The sequence below is a fragment of the Mustela putorius genome, unplaced genomic scaffold, assembly GCF_011764305.1.
Source record: "Mustela putorius furo isolate JIRA1106 unplaced genomic scaffold, ASM1176430v1.1 tig00000281_pilon_pilon_pilon, whole genome shotgun sequence".
NCBI classification, from domain to species: domain Eukaryota; kingdom Metazoa; phylum Chordata; class Mammalia; order Carnivora; family Mustelidae; genus Mustela; species Mustela putorius.
In genome coordinates this window covers 18,970,344-18,990,386 of record NW_025421343.1, presented here as the reverse complement: position 1 = coordinate 18,990,386, position 20,043 = coordinate 18,970,344, and the positions used below count along the sequence as shown (strand labels likewise).

General features: G+C 45.3%; 1 protein-coding gene across 1 annotated transcript in view; it reads left to right on the top strand.

Moving 5' to 3' along the window:
* The window catches only part of NCAPH (non-SMC condensin I complex subunit H), a 35,595-nt gene extending 16,496 nt beyond the window's left edge, over window positions 1-19,099 (top strand). Inside the window, exons 8-18 of the mRNA XM_045079164.1 lie at window positions 229-320; window positions 1,045-1,250; window positions 6,045-6,193; window positions 6,600-6,706; window positions 7,263-7,385; window positions 10,436-10,546; window positions 11,724-11,900; window positions 13,548-13,661; window positions 15,968-16,056; window positions 16,678-16,753; window positions 18,591-19,099. Of these exons, the coding sequence (XP_044935099.1) occupies window positions 229-320; window positions 1,045-1,250; window positions 6,045-6,193; window positions 6,600-6,706; window positions 7,263-7,385; window positions 10,436-10,546; window positions 11,724-11,900; window positions 13,548-13,661; window positions 15,968-16,056; window positions 16,678-16,753; window positions 18,591-18,650 (1,304 nt within the window). The 3' untranslated portion in view covers window positions 18,651-19,099. The remainder of the gene's footprint in view (window positions 1-228; window positions 321-1,044; window positions 1,251-6,044; window positions 6,194-6,599; window positions 6,707-7,262; window positions 7,386-10,435; window positions 10,547-11,723; window positions 11,901-13,547; window positions 13,662-15,967; window positions 16,057-16,677; window positions 16,754-18,590) is intronic.
* Window positions 19,100-20,043: the final 944 nt, after the last annotated feature.

The window sequence follows — 20,043 nt, the reverse complement described above, 5'->3', positions numbered from 1 at the left end:
GTAATTTTTGGAGTGCCAGTGTGGTGCCTCCCTCCAAGATAGGTATGTTGTCTGAGCACTACCCTCTCCCTGGACAGAAGTCTGTGACCTGGAGCTTGGCCACCAGCCAGCCTCTGCCACAGAACAGAGGTTGAAAAAGCCCCATATCTCCATCATGCTACCCTGGTCACTCTGAGGTGGGGGGCGCGTGCTCCATCCATACTCTTTGCCTGCTCCTGCCCTCTCCAGCGCCCATGCAGCAGTGTGCAGAGGACGGCCAGATCTGCCCTTCCCTGGCCGGGTTCCAGTTCACGAAATGGGACAGTGAGACACATAATGAGGTGAGTTCAACTTTTAGACTTCTGAGGGCTCTGGGCATTTGTCCAACTGCTTGTGGTTTCAGTGAGATGGCCCAAGATGAGTTCTGCCCAGTGAGAACCCGAAACCGTGGCATCATTTTTATTTAGCTAGGAGTACAGAAAATATTTCCCTTGGCACTTCTGTAGGGACTAAAACCTGGGGGGTAGAAATGAGAGTGAGGCAGCCCTGTCATTCCTGGGTGCACTTTTTTTTTTTTTTTTTTTAAATCGGCTATCCCCTTGAACATGGCTAATTCCAGGCCTTTGGTCTCAGGCTGCTGTCAGGCTCAAGGAATTTCCTGCTCTTCAGGGTTGAGTCCCTTGGCACAGAGTTTCCTGAGAAACTGTCATGTGTAAAGCTTTTCTCTGTATATTTTTAGCTTGTCCCCCTTTAGCCTACTTACTATCACTTCCAGAATAAATGGTCTCCATGGAAAACTGTTTTCTCTAAACATGTAGTTAATGGATGCCAATTCCTGTTTCATGTTTTACGAAATGTGCCTAACGACAACACGGCCTCATCCTGTGCCGCACAGTATAAACTTCCTCAGCACCTTACTCTCGTGAGAACCTTGACTCAGGGGAGGGCGAGCCAGGAGGGGAGGCTGGAACCTGGAACTCAGGGCTAAGAAGGAGTCCAGGCAGGCTGTTACTCCAGGCTGCATGGATGGCGAGAACTAGAGAATCCTCTCCTTGTCCTCCCCAGTCTGTCTCTGCTCTGGTAGACAAGTTCAAGAAAAACGAGCAGGTGTTTGACATCAATGCCGAGGTAGAGGAGAGTGACTGCGAGGACTTCCCTGACGGGCCCATGGACGACGACTTTGATGCAAACGATGAACCTGAGCACAGTGCCGCCGGCGATCGCACCGAGTTCAGGAGCTGGAAGGAGCCCTGCCGCACTCCGAGCTGCCCGTAAGGCTCTCAGAAGGCCTGGAAGAGGTTCCCAGAGGAGGTTTCCATTGGTTCTTAGCAGATTTCCTGCTAGCACCATCTCATTTCATCTCTGAGATCGGCTAGCCTAGCCTGCTGGCTCCATTGTCCACACAGGCTGAGCCATTCTGACCCATAGTGGCATCACACCTGCCTGGGAATGTCAGCTCAGCCACCTGTTGGTGACATTGCAGGAGTTTGGAAGGATAAAGTTAAAACGTGTAAAGTGCTGGAGAGGAGAACTTGGGATATAGGCACTGCTACGGTGGTGGCTGTCGTTTCCACGTGTGTTTTGGTAGCACGGAATGTGCTTTCTCCACACCATGTGCAGTCTTGCTTTTGGCTACATCACTCCAGATTGGTTATAGACAGAAACAGCCTTACATGCTGATTGTATAAACAAAGTGGCCCCTGCCTGGAGGGTCAGGCAAAGAGGAGGGGCTGGGCAGTGTTGGGTTAACCAGATAGGCAGACAGGACAAGCGAAGTAGGGGAAACTAAATAAGCAGATAAAACCGAACATGTTGTGCAGGAGGAGAGGTGGTAGAATGGGTCTGTAGCAATTTTTTTTTCTTTTTTATTAAAGATTTTATTTATTTATTTGACAGAGATCACAAGTAGGCAGAGAGGCAGGCAGAGAGAGGAAGGGAAGCAGGCTCCCTGCCGAGCAGAGAGCCCAATGCAGGACTCGATCCCAGGACCCCGAGATCATGACCTGAGCTGAAGGCAGAGGCTTAACCCACTGAGCCACCCAGGTGCCCTTGTCTGTAGAAATTTAATTTTTTTATTAACTCTAGTAGGCCTAGAAGAAAATCAGAACTTTGTTGACCTTTATTTATATGTACTTAGGAAATTAGTAAGTTTTACTTTTGAATATTATTTGGAAGCGGATTCCATAATCCTGTGGCACTGAGGGCCGCTAAAGGTCGTGACTGGGCTTGGGTTTCAGAGACTCCGTAAGACTGTGATGAACAGTCCCTCTGACAACTCCTGTGCCTATAACAATTTTGTGTTCCTGGGACAGGACAGCCAAGCTGGTTTAGTGGGGGGCAAAACCTTAGAAGTTGTCTAGGATAATTTGTCTACTCATGTGGGAAATGATTAGATTGATGATGTCTCTTCACATCTGTGTAGAAGTTGACGGGCTAAACATTTGATACCTTAAGGCAAAACTACCCAGCGAGGCCCTTTGGCACCCTCTTTTCTTCTCCTGATTCATACTATTAGTATACCTGCAGTTTTGTCCCTGTGCCCCTCCTATCTTCTACAGACTGAGAAATGGTATGTGGGTAGGTGGGATGAGCTCTTTCAGTTCAGATTCAAATGTCAATGAACAACCATCACTTTCCTGACATCTAAGGAACTGACGGTAGCAAAGGGCTTTAGTCACTTCCATTTTATTACCTTGAAGAAATGCCTGCACTTCTCTCCCCAGTTTCAAACAAAACAAAGTCTTAGGATCCATCCTACTGAGCGCTTTAGGGGCAGGGCATTTGGGTTGTAGCCCAAAGTTATATCTGTCTTGAAATCCTTATCCTTGGCATGGCACTGGCCTCGCCCAAGAGCTCAGTATTGAAACTGCACGGACTTGACTGCCATGCATAGCTGTGAGGTATGGGGTAGAGGCAAGTGGCCTCATCTATTGGGGTCTTTGTTTTCTCATGCACAAAATGAAGGGTTTGGCTTAGATGATATTAGTAATGTCTGAGCTCATTGAGTGCTCTATTAATCTGGCTTCAGGCCAGCTACTGTGCCAGGGGCCTTACCTATGTTATCTCACATAATTTACAGAAAACAAAAATGTAATTACTTAAGCCTTGCAACAATCTTATGAGGTCCTGTTGTCCCCATTTTACAGATGAGGAAACAGGCTCAGAGAAGTTAAGTAATGGGATAGAGCTGGGTATCACTTAGTGCCTTTGACCAATTCTGACTGCCTGTAATGAACTTTGGACAATAGGCTCCACCCCAGAGCATTTAAACTGAGAGTCCCAGAGGCCAGGCTTTGCATCACATTTCCAAAACTCCATGGGTAATTGTACTATGCACCCAGGATTGTGAACACTGTACTGGACTAAAAGGTAGTGTGTGTGTGTGTGTGTGTGTGTGTGTGTGTGTAAGATTTTATTATTTGAGAGACTGTAAGGGGAGGGAGAGGGATAAGCAGGCTCCTGCTGAGCAAGGATCCCAACATGGAGCTCAATGTTAGGATCCCGAGATCATGACCTAAGTCAAAGGCAGATGCTTAACCGATTGAGCCACCCACGCGCCCCTGGACTGAAAGGTCTTTATGGGCTTCTCTAGGTTGAGATGGGATGGGGCCATGCTGAATTATGGGAATACCAGTGTTTTGTAGGGTGCCCCTTGTTGCTGGTCCCTGGATGGCACTATTCAGACTGCTGTACACTTCATGCATTGACAAGGGCAGGCCTAACATAGTGGCGTATGTCCAACAGCAGCTTGGATGCACTCCCTCTTGCAGCAGCAACAACCTGTGTGTCTACTCTAGCCAGTCTCTGTGAAACAGGTGCTTGCTGTGGTTAAAGACCTAGACTGTGGGCTAGGCCCATACCACCACCTGTTTCATGCATGCAGGAATGAGGCATTCTACTACTTGCATGGTGAGATGCCAGGAGCCAGCTGGGAGGTGACCTACAGATAGATTCTAGTGCTATGTACTGAACCAGTACTAACCTGGAGGGGCCCTGTGGGAGGAGGGCAGGTAGAAGAAGTAATTCCTCCAGAGGGCATTAGAGGAGTTTGCTGGAGGGGATGTTTGATGGAGAATTGAGGACACTGGGAAGTAGGTTAGTTATTGAGTCGGGGAGTTGGGATGAAAAAGGCACCTGCCACGTAGCCTTGTAGCCTTGTATATTGCGAGAGAAAATGGCTGGAGTTCAAGCCTCAAGGGCTTTAGCCCTGCCCTGGCCCACAGATTCTCAGGGGATGGGATCCAAGCTCTTTATAGCTTTGCCTATAAGTTCCCAATAAATTCCCAGCCTGAATGCCAGAACAGAAGAGTTCCTTTATAACATAAAGGCATTTTACATACTAGAAATGTGAATTTTTTTCATATATTCTAATTTTTAAAATTAAGTTTTAGGGGCGCCTGGCAGGCTCAGTTGGTAGAGCATGTGATTCTTGATATTGGGGTTGTAAGTTTGAGGCCCACATTGGGTGGACAGATTAAAATTTTTTTTAAATAATAAAATTAAGTTTTGGGCGCCTGGGTGGCTCAGAGGGTTAAGCCTCTGCCTTTGGCTCAGGTCATGATCTCAGGGTCCTGGGATCGAGTCCCACATCGGGCTCTCTGCTCGGCAGGGAGCCTGCTTCCTCCTCTCTATCTCTCTCTGCCTGCCTCTCTACCTGCTTGTGATCTCTGTCTGTCAAATAAATAAATAAAATCTTTTAAAAAAATAAAAATAAAATTAAGTTTTAATTACACAATAAATATACAAATACAGATTCCTGGTTTTAAAATAAAGATTCTGTACATAAAGGCAACGTCCTCTTTTAAAGTATTTTAACCTTATTACACAAGGCTTGGTTTGAAGATGGTGTATTTATAGCTCAGTGTAGATAAAAAGTGGCTCAGTGTCTGAGGTTTCCTTTGGACCTTGACCTTTAGAGGGCAGTATAGCAGCACTAGCATACTTTCTGATGAATCAGGCTCCCCGCACAGACTAGAACATTGCCGAAAGGTTGAAAAACCAAACCCAAACTGTCATACTGGACTGACCAGTCAGACTCTTCGTACACAGCCGGGAATAAAGCTAGGTGGCTTAACAGATTATAAGTGCCCCCCCCCATTGTCATTTGTCATTTGAGGGACAAATCAGAGTAACATCTATTCACTTTTAGTAGGCACTACAAGTGTTATTGGAGCCCTCACTTACGAAGGATGGGAAAGAAAGACTGAGCGATTATCATCTGTATGGCTGGAAGCCTTGCGAATGGAAAGATCTTGAGGCAGATTCAGAGAACTGTGTCCTCCTTGCAGCTCTGGCATTTTTTTCTTTTAAGGTTTTATTTATTTATATGAGAGAGAATGAGCATGAGGGGGAAGGTCAGAGGGAGAAGCAGACCCCCTGCTGAGCATGGAGCCCAATGTGGGACTCAATCCCCAAACTCCAGGATCATGACCTGAGCTGAAGGGAGTCACTCAACTAGCTGAGCCACCCAGGCGCCCCCAGCTCTGGCATTTTACTTGACTGCAGTCTTACGTGAAAATTTACCTTCTCTCCAAGGCGTCTGGGTGGCTCAGTCAGTTAAGTGTCTGCCTTCAGCTCAGGTCATGATCCTGAAGTGCTGGGATGGAGTCCCGCATGCGGCTCCCTACTCAATGGGAAGCCTGCATCTCCCTCTGCCACTGCCCCCTCTCTTGTGTGCTCCCCCTCTCACTCTTTCTCAAATAAAATTAAAAAAAAAAAAAAAAAGACAACTTACCTTCCCTCTACCACTGTTTCCTTATCTCTCAGATGGGTAAACTTGTATTCCATGAAGTACTTTAAAGCCTCTTTGTATAGCTATTTGTGATCATAATATAGAATTAAGAGAAACTTTAGCACTTTGATGAAGTAAAAACTAAGGAATTATTAACGATGAAATATTTATATTGTACTTACTCTTAGAAATGCTGCTCATCTGTGGAGAAGTGGGTAGGTAGCGTCTTCAGTTTCATCACACGCTGTTTTGCATGTAAATGGCATGATTGTATTATGGATATTGACATGTACACAGTTGGACAGGTAAAAATATGATTTCATGTGTGTTACAGGAGAGAAATGATTCCCCTTGGGGACGGAGACATTAGGACCATGTGCCCTCTTCTATCCACGAAACCTGGAGAATATTCCTATTTTAGTCCCCGTACCATGTCAATGTGGGCTGGCCCAGATCACTGGCGCTTTAGACCCCGACTCAAACGTATGTACTTCTAAGTTTGAACATCTGTACTTCCAAGTGTGAACTTTAAGAGATAGTGTTGATGATCATCCAGTATCCATGTGACTTCAAACAGAGGCCATACGTGGGAATGACCATAGGCTTACAAGGCAGGACTCTAGAACTCTGAAGGGCCTTGCCAGCATGATGTGTTTTACATTCTCTCTTTGAAAAGAAGGGATTAATTAGCATACTTGTAAGTGTGTTTTGTTAGCAAGACCACAAATCTTAAGTTAGGGATGAAACTAGGTGTATGATTTGCCTTTCCTGATGCTTTTATGCTCAGACAAAAACGTGAGCATTTTTGCGGTTGGTAAGATCTTGCAAAATGGGTACATAATATTGTCCACAGAGGTGAACAATGTGACATCTGTGTTCATTTCTGCAGAAGATGCTTCCTCCAAATCAGAGAACAAAAAGAAGAGTACAAAGAAGGATTTTGAAATTGACTTTGACGATGATATTGACTTTGATGTATATTTTAAAAAAACAAAGGTTTGTGCTAGATCTATTAGCCTATATGCTTTTTAAAATTGCTCTTTTCACTCTTCTCAGATTTTAAAAAATTCATTACAAATTTAAGTTTTAGAGTAAATGGATGGTTTCATTCTCCCTCAAACTCTAGAGGAATTGAGAAATAGCCCTGAACTCAGTGACAGGTAGAATCAGGTTTAGAATATTAATAATGTCTAGCAAAATCACTCTTTGCTACAGAACTGGGAACTCTTGACAGTAGGCTAGTGCTGCCCAAATCCTTCCCAAGCTGCTTAAAAAAAATTTGTTTTGACCATATCTTTTTTTTTTTTGACCATTCTTACTAAAATGCCTGGGGTGCCTGAGTGGTTCAGTTGGTTAAGCATCCGACTCCGACTCTTGATTTTGGCTGAGGTCGTGATTTCAGGGTTGTGAGGCTTGCAACAGGCTCTGTGGAGACTGCTTGAGATTCTCTCCCTCTGCTACTCTTCCACTCCTGCCTCATGTGTGCTCTCTCAATATCTCCCTTTCTCTCAAAAAAAAAAAAAAAAAAAGGTTTTTTATTTTTAATTAACAGGCTTCTACTATTCTGGCCAAGTCCACTTTGGAGAACCAGAATTGGAAAGCCACCACTCTTCCCCCGGATTTCTTCTACGAGACAGATCATCTTGTCCAGCTGCATCTCAAACCAGGCACCAGGGTAAGACTGCTCCTTGGTTCCTCCAGGCTGCTGCTGTCGAACGTGCTGGTAGCGTGGGAGAAATCAGATGGTTGGCAATGTTGACTACCAGCCCTCGCCTTTGAGGAAAAGGAGAGCGCAAGGGGAGGGGAAGGTGTTAGCCAGGGGCAGTCACCAGGAAATGCAGCGGGTGTAGCTGCATTCCCAAAGCTAAAGGGAAAGCTTATGGCATAGATGCAGGTTGGAGATTTGGATACTTCAGCTGGTAAGACTGCTGGGTGGCCGCTGAGGCCTTGGTGCTGAAACGCTAGGGAGATAAACAGTCTTTCACTAAGGTTTTTACGTGGTGGTAGTTATTTCTTGATTCTCTCCCTTTCTCATTGATGTTGTGGATTCACTAGCCAGTTGCTTTCCCCGGGCCACACTGCCTTCCTTATGATCCAGGTGTAGACACGAGCCCCACTGTGACTTATGGGGTAGTGTGGGTGCCAAACACCTGACTGTGCAGTCCTCAAGGGAGTTATCTAGAGCTGGGCCACCTTCCTGGGCTCTGTCAAGGCTCCTCTTTCTGATGAGCATCTAGACCACCCAGGGCTGGCCCCCAGTCGCTGTTCACCTCATCTGTGCGTGCGTGCGTGGCTGCTTCTGGCTATGCTGGTCGCAAGTGCGTGTCACTGTTGCCAGGGTTACCAGGCAGCGGTTCCTGCCAAGTTCCCTTTTATCTAGACCCTCTGCTCACTTGCTTTCCTTGGGTGTTCTGGTCTTGTGGTGTCCTAGACACAAACTGTCTTTATTTTCCTCTTCCTTATTCTGCCTGCTTCTCTACAAGACATTAATGATATGTATACAGTTCTCCGGATTCACAATTTCCCATTGTGTTTTTATAAACCAACATTGATATATTTTTCCTTTTAATCAGTACTGTTTACTTAACAGAAATACTCTTAAAAATGTAGAAAGAGATACAGAGTTGCAGCAGTAGTAGAAACGATGGTTGTGGTCAGTGTTGGTTAGATGCTAGCCGGGTCGTGTTCTAATGGGAAAATGGGGCCCTGCGGCAGAAGAGCAGGACAGAGGGACAGTGGACACTGCTACCAAACCTTACCCAGCCTGGAGCTCCTTTCTGTGGCCAGGAGTTACCCAACCCCCTTCCCTCAAGCCCTTATTAGGAGCATCTGAAGACTGTGGCCTTCGGTGGGAATTTGCATATTAATTCCAGGGGCTGTAGTTTTGTTGTTTATAGTAGAAGAAAGAACTTCTGCTTCTGATTGTCCACAGGGTCAAAGTCACTGAGTGGTAGGGCAGCCAGGCAGCAGGAACTGAAGATCCCTGCCCTTCCACCAGGGCTACACGGGGATAATGACTATTAAACTCTGGGAACCCTGGAAATTAAATGCTGGGTTAGTAAGCACTGTTTGGCTACAGACCATACAGATCAACCATCTTACAGGCGGATTAATTATCTTACAGGCGGATTCTAGTAGCAACCAGCTGATAACACGAGGCGGTCACAGCCCCTTTCTGAAACACTTCTTGTAGACTATGGACAGTTTCCCGTGTGCCTAAAGGACAGTATCCTAAATGGGGAGGGATTTAGAAATGGTGTCATATGAGGAACTGAGGAAGAAAGAGGACTTAAGTCAATAAATACCTATTATTGAATATTATTTTTGGATTGTGTTACAAAAACATTGTGGGGGTTTTTGTGGTGGTTTTTTGGGTTTTTGTTTTTTTTTTTTGTTTTTTTTTGCCTGCTTTTGGATTATATCACTGTAGTAGAATATTCAGTATGCTTTGTAAACTGAATACCTTCAGCCTCACTTCCTTCACTCCTTTAAGGACCTTTTTAGCCAGAGCACTTCCATTTCCGTCCAGTTAAACAATAACCTTGTTGTTTAACCCTTAAACTGTCCTTGCCCCCCTTCCCCCCAGGGGACTTACTTAAAAACCAGTCCCAGAAACCAGTCCCAGATAACAAAGCCCAAATACAAGAGTGGTTCAGGCCTTGTGGAGACATCTGTGGGGAGGGGGGGGCCGCATACTGTCTCCCTAGTTACCAAGGAGTATGGGCCCCACCCTTTGGGAGCCTTTTGGGCGCCAATTCTGACCAAGGTGATAGGCTAGTTCCAGTATCTACTAGGGTAAATTGTAATTCAATTGGTCACTTATGTGTGACCTAACATGACTGTGCAGCTTTCTCTGTGTGTTACAAATTCATTGGCCACCTATGCGTGGCCAGGCCCAACCACATGGCCTTTGCCCTTAAAAGCTAGTCTGTGAAGCAGAGAAAGGTCACCCTCTCTGTAAGAGGCACGGCCCCGAACATTCGGTTTGATTCTCGATGCTTGGCGCGGAATAAAGATTTGCTTGACCTTTGCTTTGTATCAGTCTCTCTCCTTTAATCACAGACCCATTGCTGGGGGACCTTTCACCCCAAAGACACATACCCCAGGTAAAAATCACTGGTCTAACGGGCAGCAAATATTTGAAGGGCTGTGGTCACAGTCATTCCCAAAAGAGGAGGGAGGCTTGTTCTGTGAGGCTCTGGAAGACAGAACAAAGACCTGGGGGTGTAATGACGGGGAGAAGAGCTGGATGTTTCTCCCTATAGCTAGCTATGTAGGGAGCAGAGATTTCCCCAGAAATGGGACAGGCTGTCTGTGAATTAAAATCATGAGTGGGTTTTCTCTCAGAATTACTTGAGCAACCTCAAGTTGACTTCTTTTCAGATAACTATAGGCAATTCTGTTGGGGTTTTTGTTTTGTTTTTTGGCAATTTTGTTTTTAACGAACCCTTTTTAAAATGAAATTGTGTGCAGACCTAATTGCAAATGAGCTGCTCTGGTTTATTTGGGATGGATGGCCTCCAAGCACTACTACCGTGGGGCTTGCTCTAGAATGGAGTTGTGCAACTGAAGTTGTCGGGATTAGATGACTTCTCACGGCCCTTAAAACTCTAAAATTCTGTAATTCTAGGAGCTTGATCATAAGAACTAAGGTTATCATCCAACCTAGGTTGGAACTACTTTTCTAGAAATTGCTTTCTGCAGTTGTTCTTTCCTTCATTCTAGTTACTTAAGACTGCCCAAGGCCAGAGAGCAGGAACCGAACATTATGAAGAAATTGGAGACTATGATTACAATAACCCTAATGACACCTCCAACTTTTGCCCTGGATTACAGGTAAAAGGAGAGAGGAGCTCTGTCCTTTCTCATAAGCAGAAGAGCCTTTTCTATTCCCCATCTCCTCCCTTTCCTATATGGCGGAAGACTGTAGGAAATTCTGAATTGGGGGAGGAGGGTTATGGCTGCCTGCCCAGCCCCCCAGGCATCAGGAAATGGCAAAAAGCTGAGGAAACAGCCAAAAGCTAGGCCTGCTTTACCTCAAACCCTGTATGTGGAAAGTGAATGGTTATATTCCAATAAACCAGCCAATGTCTTTAGCCTGTGCAAAGCACTTATTTTGACTATTTTGGGATTTCAGAGGAAAATACTCCTCTTGCTTTTAGAAACCAATATTTTTGTCTAGGGGTACAGGACGTTCAGACATGTGAAGATGGTGGGATCTGAAAGGGAAAGGTCTAGGGGGTAGATTCAGGAGACTGGGCTTATAGCTCTGATTTTAGTTGTTACGTTGTGAATTTGTATAAGCCACTCTCCATTTTTAAATCTTAGTTTAGACTAAATAATTTTATGAGTCTACTAATAAAGTGGCAAATGTAAATAACAGAAAGGGAGGAAATATTAGGTCTCTGTGTCCCTTTGGGGAGAGGGACAAGAACTGAAGAATAGCTTGTTCACCTTGTCATCTTCCTTGGAGGAGAGTTGGGTGGTTACCTTTTAGTGAAAATCCAGACCGCTTGGCAAGTGCTTCTCACATTTTTAGGGGGTAAGAGAGCCTGCTTGAAAACCAAGTCCTAGGCCCCAGCCCAGAGATCTGATCCATTCCCGTTGGTCTTGGTCCAAGAACGACTTTTTCACAGCTCCCAGGCAGGACCCCCACTGCTGGCTGGAGACCTCTGACACCTCTTGTGCTCACGTCGGGTGAGGCATGTGGGTCAGATCTCAGGTGTTTTGGAAATGCTGTCCATAAAATGAAATCTGAAATTGGCTAGAAACCAAAGGGGACACTGGCAGTTGTGATTATTCCTCCTACCTTGCTCTGGAGGTCTTAGTTAGCAGATACCTTCCTCATAGGGCTTATGTGTAACCAGAGGGTCACTGGAGGCACCTAGAAGACCATCCTAGGCTTGACTCATATAACGAACTCTCAGGTGCTCTGCTCTTAATGTATAAATAGAGCCTTTTTCAAGGACACTCCAAGATCCTGCCAAACTTAAAGAACTGTTTCCTTGCCCAGGCTGCTGACAGTGACTATGAAGAGTCGGATGACTTATTTGTGGGACCAAGTGGGACCTTTGACCTTACATCCTGCCATCCACCCAAGACAGCACAAGAGAATGGTGATGTGCCTGAAGTCCAAGGATTAGACATCATCACTTATGGGGAGTCAAATCTGGTAGCTGAACCTCAGAAGGTAAAGATGAAAGCCAAGAATTATGTTAGATTGTTTGCCTGAGATCTATTTAATTTTCCTCCTATTTGAGAGTCACATTGGTCTGGACTTGATTTTTTGTTTTTTTCTTTCTTAGTTTTAACCTGCTGATCTCCAAGTGGCTGATTCTTAAGTAGGGTCATGTTGAGAATATTCGAGCTGATGGCTAATTTAGTTTGTGTGGAACTAGCCATCTCTTTAGAAATGGTGATAAACTGGGCGCCTGGGTGGCTCAGTGGGTTAAAGCCTCTGCCTTGGGCTCAGGTCATGATCCCAGGGTCCTGGGATCGAGTCCTGCATCAGGCTCTCTGCTCAGCAGGGAGCCTGCTTCTCCGTCTCTCTCTGCCTGTCTCTCTGCCTACTTGCGATCTATCAGTCAAATAAATAAATAAAATATTTTTTAAAAAAAAATGGTGATAAACCATATGACTAGAAGCAAAGTGGTAAAGTATGTGAATGAAGGCTGCAGGCAGGGAAAATCGGTTTCTGTGCTGTTTGGGTGAGGCTGGCCATTTGGCTCTGGCTCAATCCATGAAGCAGGCCACTCTTGATTTCGGGGTTGTGAGTTCAAGCCCCGTGTGGGGTGTAAGGATTTCTTAAAAGTAAAATGTCTTTTAAAAAGAAAGAAAATCTTGGCCAGATTCAATTTATATGAAACGATGATGCATTAATCACCTGCATACCAGGTGACAGGCCTAGTGATTTCATATCCATTTGATTGGCCTAGCTCTTTACCCTAGAATTCCAGCTTAGTCTTTTTTTTTTTTTTTTTTTAAGATTTTATTTATTTGACAGAGAGAGAGATCACAAGTAGGCAGAGAGACAGGCCGAGAGAAAGGGAAGCAGGCTCCTTGCCGAGCAGAGATCCCGATCCAGGACTCGATGCAGGGCTCGATCCCAAGACTCTGAGATCATGACCTGAGCCGAAAGCAGAGGCTTTAACCCACTGAGCCACCCAGGCAGCCTCCAGCTAAGTCTTTATGTAGATTGTTCTTGGGCGCCAGGGTGGCTCAGTTGGTTAATCGACGGCTTTTGACTCAGGTTATGATCCCCGAGTTCCTGGATCGAGTCCTACATCGGGCTCCCAGCTCCATGGGGAGTCTGCTTCTCCCTCTGACCTCTCCTCTCATGCTCTCTCTCTCTCACTTTCTCTTTCTGTCAAATAAATAAATTTTAAATATCTTTAAAAAAAAAAAAGGTAGTTAAAAAAAATGTAGATTGCGGGGCGCCTGAGTGGCTCAGTGGTTTGGGCTGTTGCCTTTGGCTCGGGTCATGATCTCAGGGTCCTGGGATCGAGCCCCGCATCGGGCTCTCTGCTCCGCAGGAAGCCTGCTTCCTCCTCTCTCTCTCTCTCTCTGCCTGCCTCTCTGCCTACTTGTGATCTCTGTCTGTCAAATAAATAAATAAAATCTTTTTTAAAAAAAAAATGTAGATTGCATTTGATCAACAAGAAATTAGATTGAAATGAGGGACTCTGTTTTGGCATATCCAAACAAAGCTCTGTCATTCCTTTGATCAAGACTATATCAGAATCTTTATTTGAACTCCAGACTTTTTGATTTTATAATGGGTAGATTATAAATGTTTCTTTAGTTTGCTTAATTTTACTTTGTCACATATCTATTTTAGGTAAATAAAATTGAAATTCATTATGCCAAGACTGCCAAGAGAATGGACATGAAGAAGTTGAAGCAGAGCATGTGGAGTTTGCTGACAAAGTTCTCCAAGCAAGCAGACACAGAGGTAACACGCTCTGCTTGCTCTCCAGCTACCCAGCATGTGGGAGGGGAATGGCTCATGGTTAAGGCTCCAAGATCAACAGTGAATAGAGAAAGTATTCTTTCAGAAACACAAGAAAGACAGGGCACCTGGGTGGCTCAGTCGGTTAAGTGGCTGCCTTCAGCTCAGGTCATGATCCCAGAGTCATGGGATCGAGTCCTGCATCAGGCTCTCAGGTCCATGGGCAGTCTGCTTCTCCCTCTGACCTTCTCCCCTCTCATGCTCTCTCTTACTCTCTCTCTCTCAAATGAATAAATAAACTCTTAAAAAAAGAAAAAGAAATACAAGAAAGATCTCACACCTCTGAAAGTGGGATGAACCAAGAACAAACAAATCACACAAAAAGTGATACAGATGGTAAACTAGTGCACAGACATTAGTTAACTTTGCTGGTCATCACAAAATACAAACCAAAGCAATTTCCACTGCTTTAGCAGTTAAACAGAGCTTTAGCAGCCTTAGTAATTAAACAGAGTTGAGGAAAAATTTGGTGTATATACTCACTGCTGGTGTGATTTAGGTTGATGAACCACTGTTCTGGAAAACAAATTCTAACATCTCACATACCATAAAATGTTTAAGCCCTTTGATCTAATAGGGAGATGTATTCTAAGTAGAAAAGAAGTATAAAAAAAATTATTATTATTATTATTACTTTTTTTTCTGTCAAATTCTCTCTCTCTCCTTCAGAATAAGGTGAAACATTGACTAATTCTTTCCAGCTGAATGGAGCTCTTAATTAACCAGAATCCTTTCATTCTTTCTTCTGGACCTCTTCTGTTCAGGCAGTGTTCTGAGCCTGCTGCTCTCTTAAACCTTCTCCTGCTGGCTGAGAAGTGAAAATCATGATTTGATTGAGGACCCCGAGTTGTGTAGTCATGGTTATCAGATAAAGCTTCAGTCATATTCATAAGGTTTTATCAACTAAACTGAATAGGATACAAATGTAAGAGAAATGTGCTTTTTAAGAGGTGGGAACGGGGTTCTACTTAAACTTCTAATTTAAATGACTTATACCTTGTCCTCTGGTTATACCCGGTTAACAAAGGATTTATTTATTTATTTATTTTTAAAGATTCTGTTTGTTTATTTGAGAGAGAGAGAGAGAATGAGCATAAGAGGGCGAGGGTCAGAGGGAGAAGCAGACACACACCATCCACCTCTGAGCAGGGAGCCTGATGTGGGACTCGATCCCTGGACTCCAGGATCATGATCTGATCTTAAGGCAGTTGCTCAACCAACTGAGCCACACCAGACATCCAGGATTTATTCTTTATTAAAAAAAATCTTTTATCATGAAAATATTCAAACAGGGTGCCTAGGTGGCTCGGTTGGTTAAACATCTGACTCCTGATTTCAACTTAGGCCATGGTCTCAGGGTCCTGGGATCCAGCCCCATGTTAGGCTCCACCTTTAGTGGGGAATCTGAGGATTCTCTTTCTCTCTCTCTCTCTCTCTCTGCTCCTCTTCCTACTCACACATGCTCTCTTACTCTCTCTCAAATAAATAAATCTTTTTTTTTTTTAAAGATTTTATTTATTTTTTCAGACAGAGATCACAAGGAGGCAGAGAGGCAGGCACAGAGAGAGAGAGAGGAGGAAGCAGGCTTCTGGCTGAGCAGAGAGCCCGATGTGGTGCTCGATCCCAGGACCCTGGGATCATGACCTGAGCTGAAGGCAGAGGCTTTAACCCACTGAGCCACCCAGGTCCCCCTAAATAAATCTTTAAAAAAAGAAAATATTCAACGGTATTCAAAAGCAGAGAGAGCATAGTATAGTGAACACCTTTTTCTCCAATAGTTATCACTGTTTTATCTGTACTATCACCTATCCTGTCCTGTCACCCCACTCCTCTCCCTGTGTACACATTCTGGGTTATCTTAATGCAGATACCAAACATGATATCCTTTGATAACTGCTTGCCTTAGAGATTATGGATTCTGTGCTGCCCTTGGTTGAAGCTATAAATAATCATGGGTCTTGTTAGTTTGTATTTTTTTACTTCAGAGGAGCCCAGAACCCTCTTTGCAATTCTTCCTTTACTGGGATTATACTGGCCATTGACGTCCACATTTACCATAACTTCGTCAGTGTCATAGTCCAGGGCTGCGGCACAGGGTCTCTTTATGGGTCCCCATTCTTCAAGATGTAACTTAGAAATGTTTTGGTTTCATTGTAAACTCTTTGGAGGTACAACTTCGAAATTTATGTTGCTTTCTCAAAAGTGAACTGACCTGGAATGTCTAAGTGTCAATATCCTTCCTCTGTTAGACAAACCACAGTGAAACTGGAAAAGAGGACCCGGTGAAGGTGGCTGATGAGAAGATGCTCAGCGGGCTCACAAGGGACCTGCAGAAGAGGTATGAGCCGGTGAACGCGGGGGGCTCCCGGCCCCTTCCTCTGAGCCCCGGCTGAGAGTGCTCCAGCCTGAGCTGCTGGTGTGACAGACCCTCACACCATCTGCTGTGTTTTGTTGTTTTTTTTTTTTTAAGCTTTTATTTTATTTATTTATTTGAAAGACAGAGATCATAAGTAGGCAGAGAGAGAGGAAGAGAAGCAGGCTCCCCGCTGAGCAGAGAGCCTGATGCGGGGCTCAATCCCAGGACCCTGAGATCATGACCTGAGCCGAAGGCAGAGGCTTAACCCACTAAGCCACCCAGGCGCCCCCATCTGCTGTTTTAATACTCGGGGCAGTTTTTCTGTTTCTTCTTTGCATTGATAAATGACTTAATATAGACCAACTTTTTAAAAAGACATTTTTTTAAAAAAAAGCATTTTTCTGCACCATTGGCTGGAATGGAGCAAGTGAAATTTTATTTCCAAATAAGAAACTGGAAAAATCTGCTTATAAAATGCATCTGAAATATTTCTTTGTTTCTCATTAGTTTGTTCACTGGAAATGTGTGTTCTTACTTGTTGAAAGAATCTTTGTTCCTAGAACCACAGTGACCAAGCTAAATACTTGCCTCTCTGTTTTCCAGCCTTCCTCCTCTCATGGCTCAGAACCTCTCTATACCCCTGGCCTTTGCCTGTCTCCTACACTTAGCCAATGAAAAGGTAAGTAAATTTGGTTGTGCAAGGGAGTAATTCTTTTATTTGTGGCACCCTGTTTGAGGTTTTTTTCTAGATCTTTCCTGGGCAACCTCACAAGACATCTTAAATACAGTTGACTTATACAATAGTTTCGACCCCAGAGGATTAGCCAGGCACTTAGAAGAATCTTCGAAAAGGGCCATTGGGTATGATTAGCAATGAAAATAATGAGGAGGACCCAAATGAAAAAATTTAAGTGCTGAATTGTAGTCTATCAGTTCCCAGCTTCAAAACATAAAGCACTTTGATATCATTGCGTGTCAAAGGCTTTAAAGGCCAAATCCTACTAGTGCCAAAGTCAAGACACATGGAAACGTGGAGAACAGAGGGGACAGAGGAGGACATGAGAGGAAGATGCAGGAAGAAGGAGTCCCAAGACATGGAGGCAGTGGCCAGCCAAGCTGGACCACCAAGAGGTGTGAAGAAAGGCTTGGGACCAGAGTGTCACATCGGGAGCCAGGAGACGTGCCAACTGTGACAGCAGGCCAGGCTCTGCAGTGCGCCACGCCAGCTGCAGAGCTGAGCAGCTGTGTTGGTTCCCAAGGGAGCAGGCAGGGACCCATCTCTTCAAGAGTTTGCTGGTGCCACCCCGGGCGGGCAGCCAAGCGTGGCAGCCAGCAACAAGCCCAGATGAAACTTGATATCCTTTGTGTCCCGGGGCCCTGGTCCCTAACGCAGATGTTGTCACTGAGGCAGAGCATCCCTACCCTAGCTGCCCTCGTGTACCACCAGTGTAGATTCTGACCTCCCCCACCGGCCCCCAGCTAAGAGGGGGGATCTTAGAGTGTGGCACCTGTCTGAACACCGAAGTGTGGTTTGAGAGGGTCGGTCGGATTGTACTGGAATGCTAGCAAAAGCGGGTGCTGTAGAAGTGCCCCGGATTTCCTGTGTGCCTGTGTCTGACCTCTGCCCTCGTGATGAAAGTGCTGCGGTGATGATCGGCTCTGTTTCCCAGAGCCACAGAGAGAAATCTCACAACACTTAATACCAGAACATGTCTCTTTTTGTGGCCTTGCTCCCAGGCTTTCACTCCTGTCTGTCATCAGCCCCTCTGGTAATGAGATCCCTGAGAAGTGAGGTGTGACAGCACTCGGGACGCTGGGTCCTCAGTGCCAGCAGGGTGCAAATTGTTAGCCAGAGCGGAACCACCAGGAACCAAGCTACAGAAGTCACACTGTGGGGTGCGGGGGGTGATTTCAACTGCCTCAGGACCCAGTGAGGGGAGGTACGCTTGTGGCAAGCTTAGGCGAGAGGGGCTTCGGACAGCCATTTCATCCTGCGGGAAACAAGTGCCCAGCTTGGTGGGGAGTTCACAGGGTGGGTGTGGGGGTGTCAGGTGGGAAGAGAGCTGTTAGGTAGGGAAAGGCCTACGCAGATGGGAGAGAAAGGCCTGCGCAGATGGCCAGGGATGAGGTGATGGGGCAGTGAGGGGGAGGGCTGCAGGAGGCCACGCACGGACACAGACACGGTTAACAGTCACATATCGTGTCTCCTGGTGGCTATTCACTTCTCTTAGCTCCTGCCAGAGCAAATAGTTTCACTCCTGGGCCCTTTACAGAGAGAGGTTGTTTCGGGCGCCAGTGCCCAGGAAGTCTTGCTTTTTGCATTTTTCCCCTTCAGGTGGCAAGGATTTGGAATTAGCTTTATCCTGCAAATTATATTTGCTGTAACGTAATTTTACTTAAAGTCCCGGGACAAACCTCATTCTTTATAGTCACTACCCTGTTGCCTTGATTAGAATCTATGTTATGATTCCTGTATTTTCAGTATGCTAAAGTTCACATGTTTGGTCTTTCTTCAGAATCTAAAGCTGGAAGGAACCGAGGACCTTTCTGACATTCTGGTGAGGCAAGGGGATTAAGTTTGCCTGAGAAAAGCTGGCAGAGCAGGGTTCATCGCTCCTTCAGTGACCAGGACGTCTGTGGCCTGGGTGCTGCCTAGCCCACTACCAAAGAGTGGCTGTTTTGTCTGTTGCTCTTCCCTTCTCTCCCTCAGTCGGGGAACCAACACCCCGAAGCTCCGTCTTTGATTAAAGTTTCCCCCCCCATGGTGACCACCTAGCAGGGAGGAGCTGGTGAAGATACTGTTCTCAATTGGGAAAACCTATATCCATACTTTGTATCCATGTCTAGTTTTTGTCTCCTAAGTTGATCTTTGTTATTTTCTACACTTTCATAGACAATAATTTCCCAGCAGGTCCTGGCTGTCTTTAAACAGCTGTCTAACCCTTGTACATAAAACACATCATATGTGCACTTACAAATGTATATATATTGTGTAGCCTTAAAATAAAATCATTCTAAACAATAATGCATGGCCAAATATTTTAGTACATTCTATATAAGTTAGAGCTGGTCCTTTCCCTTCAGTGGGGATGCAGTTAGTTAGCTAGATGATACCCATCTGTCCGTAAAGGCAGGAAACACTTAAAGGCTGAGAGGATTTGTCTTGTGGCAGAGGAGAGGAGAGAGAAACCAACCATTGGCTGGAGGTCACATTTCCAGATTGGGACCCTTGGGCCTATGAATTATGCTGGCGGATGATGGTAGTAAAAATTGCTAAGCTTTGTTAAGGGACAGTTACTAGTACCTTCTGTGGATCACCTCACCTAGACTTCTTAGCGTCTTTAAGAGGAACATACTCTTCTCACTCCCTTTTTACACAGAGACATAGGTGCTTCAGAGTAAAGGAACCTGCCTAAGGGCAGATGGCCGACAGAGACTGACCTCGAACCAAGTACTGTGCTTCTGAAGTCCTCGTTCTTAGCTGCTATGCCATATGCTGCTCAGATCATAGGCTTTGCTTGTAGATGTTGATCAAAGTAACTCTGTCCTTGGCAGGTTCTGGGTTGCTGCCCGAGCACCCTGCACCATTCATTAGGTAAATAGAGATCTTGGATCAGAAGCAGTGGGGTATGTAATTGGAGAAAACTCTTGATCATAAAGAACTTGCTTCTAAGTCAAACACCACACAAAACAAAACACTCCCCACCCCTGTCCCCAGAATGTGCTTCCCAATTGGGTCCAAAATCGTCACCTGCTCTGTTATACTGAGAGGGTAGTCTTGTGAACATGCTTTAATGGAAAAGGAGATGATGCTGCGGGAGTGAAGGGGGTGAAACCTCCCACACCCTTCCCCATGCCAGCTGAGTGCTGCTTCTGCTCTGCTCTTACTCCTGGGAGTGCCCTCTCAGCGCAGCACACTTCTCTTTTGTCCCATTTCCCAGGGATGATTCTGTTCAGTGAAGCAAAGCA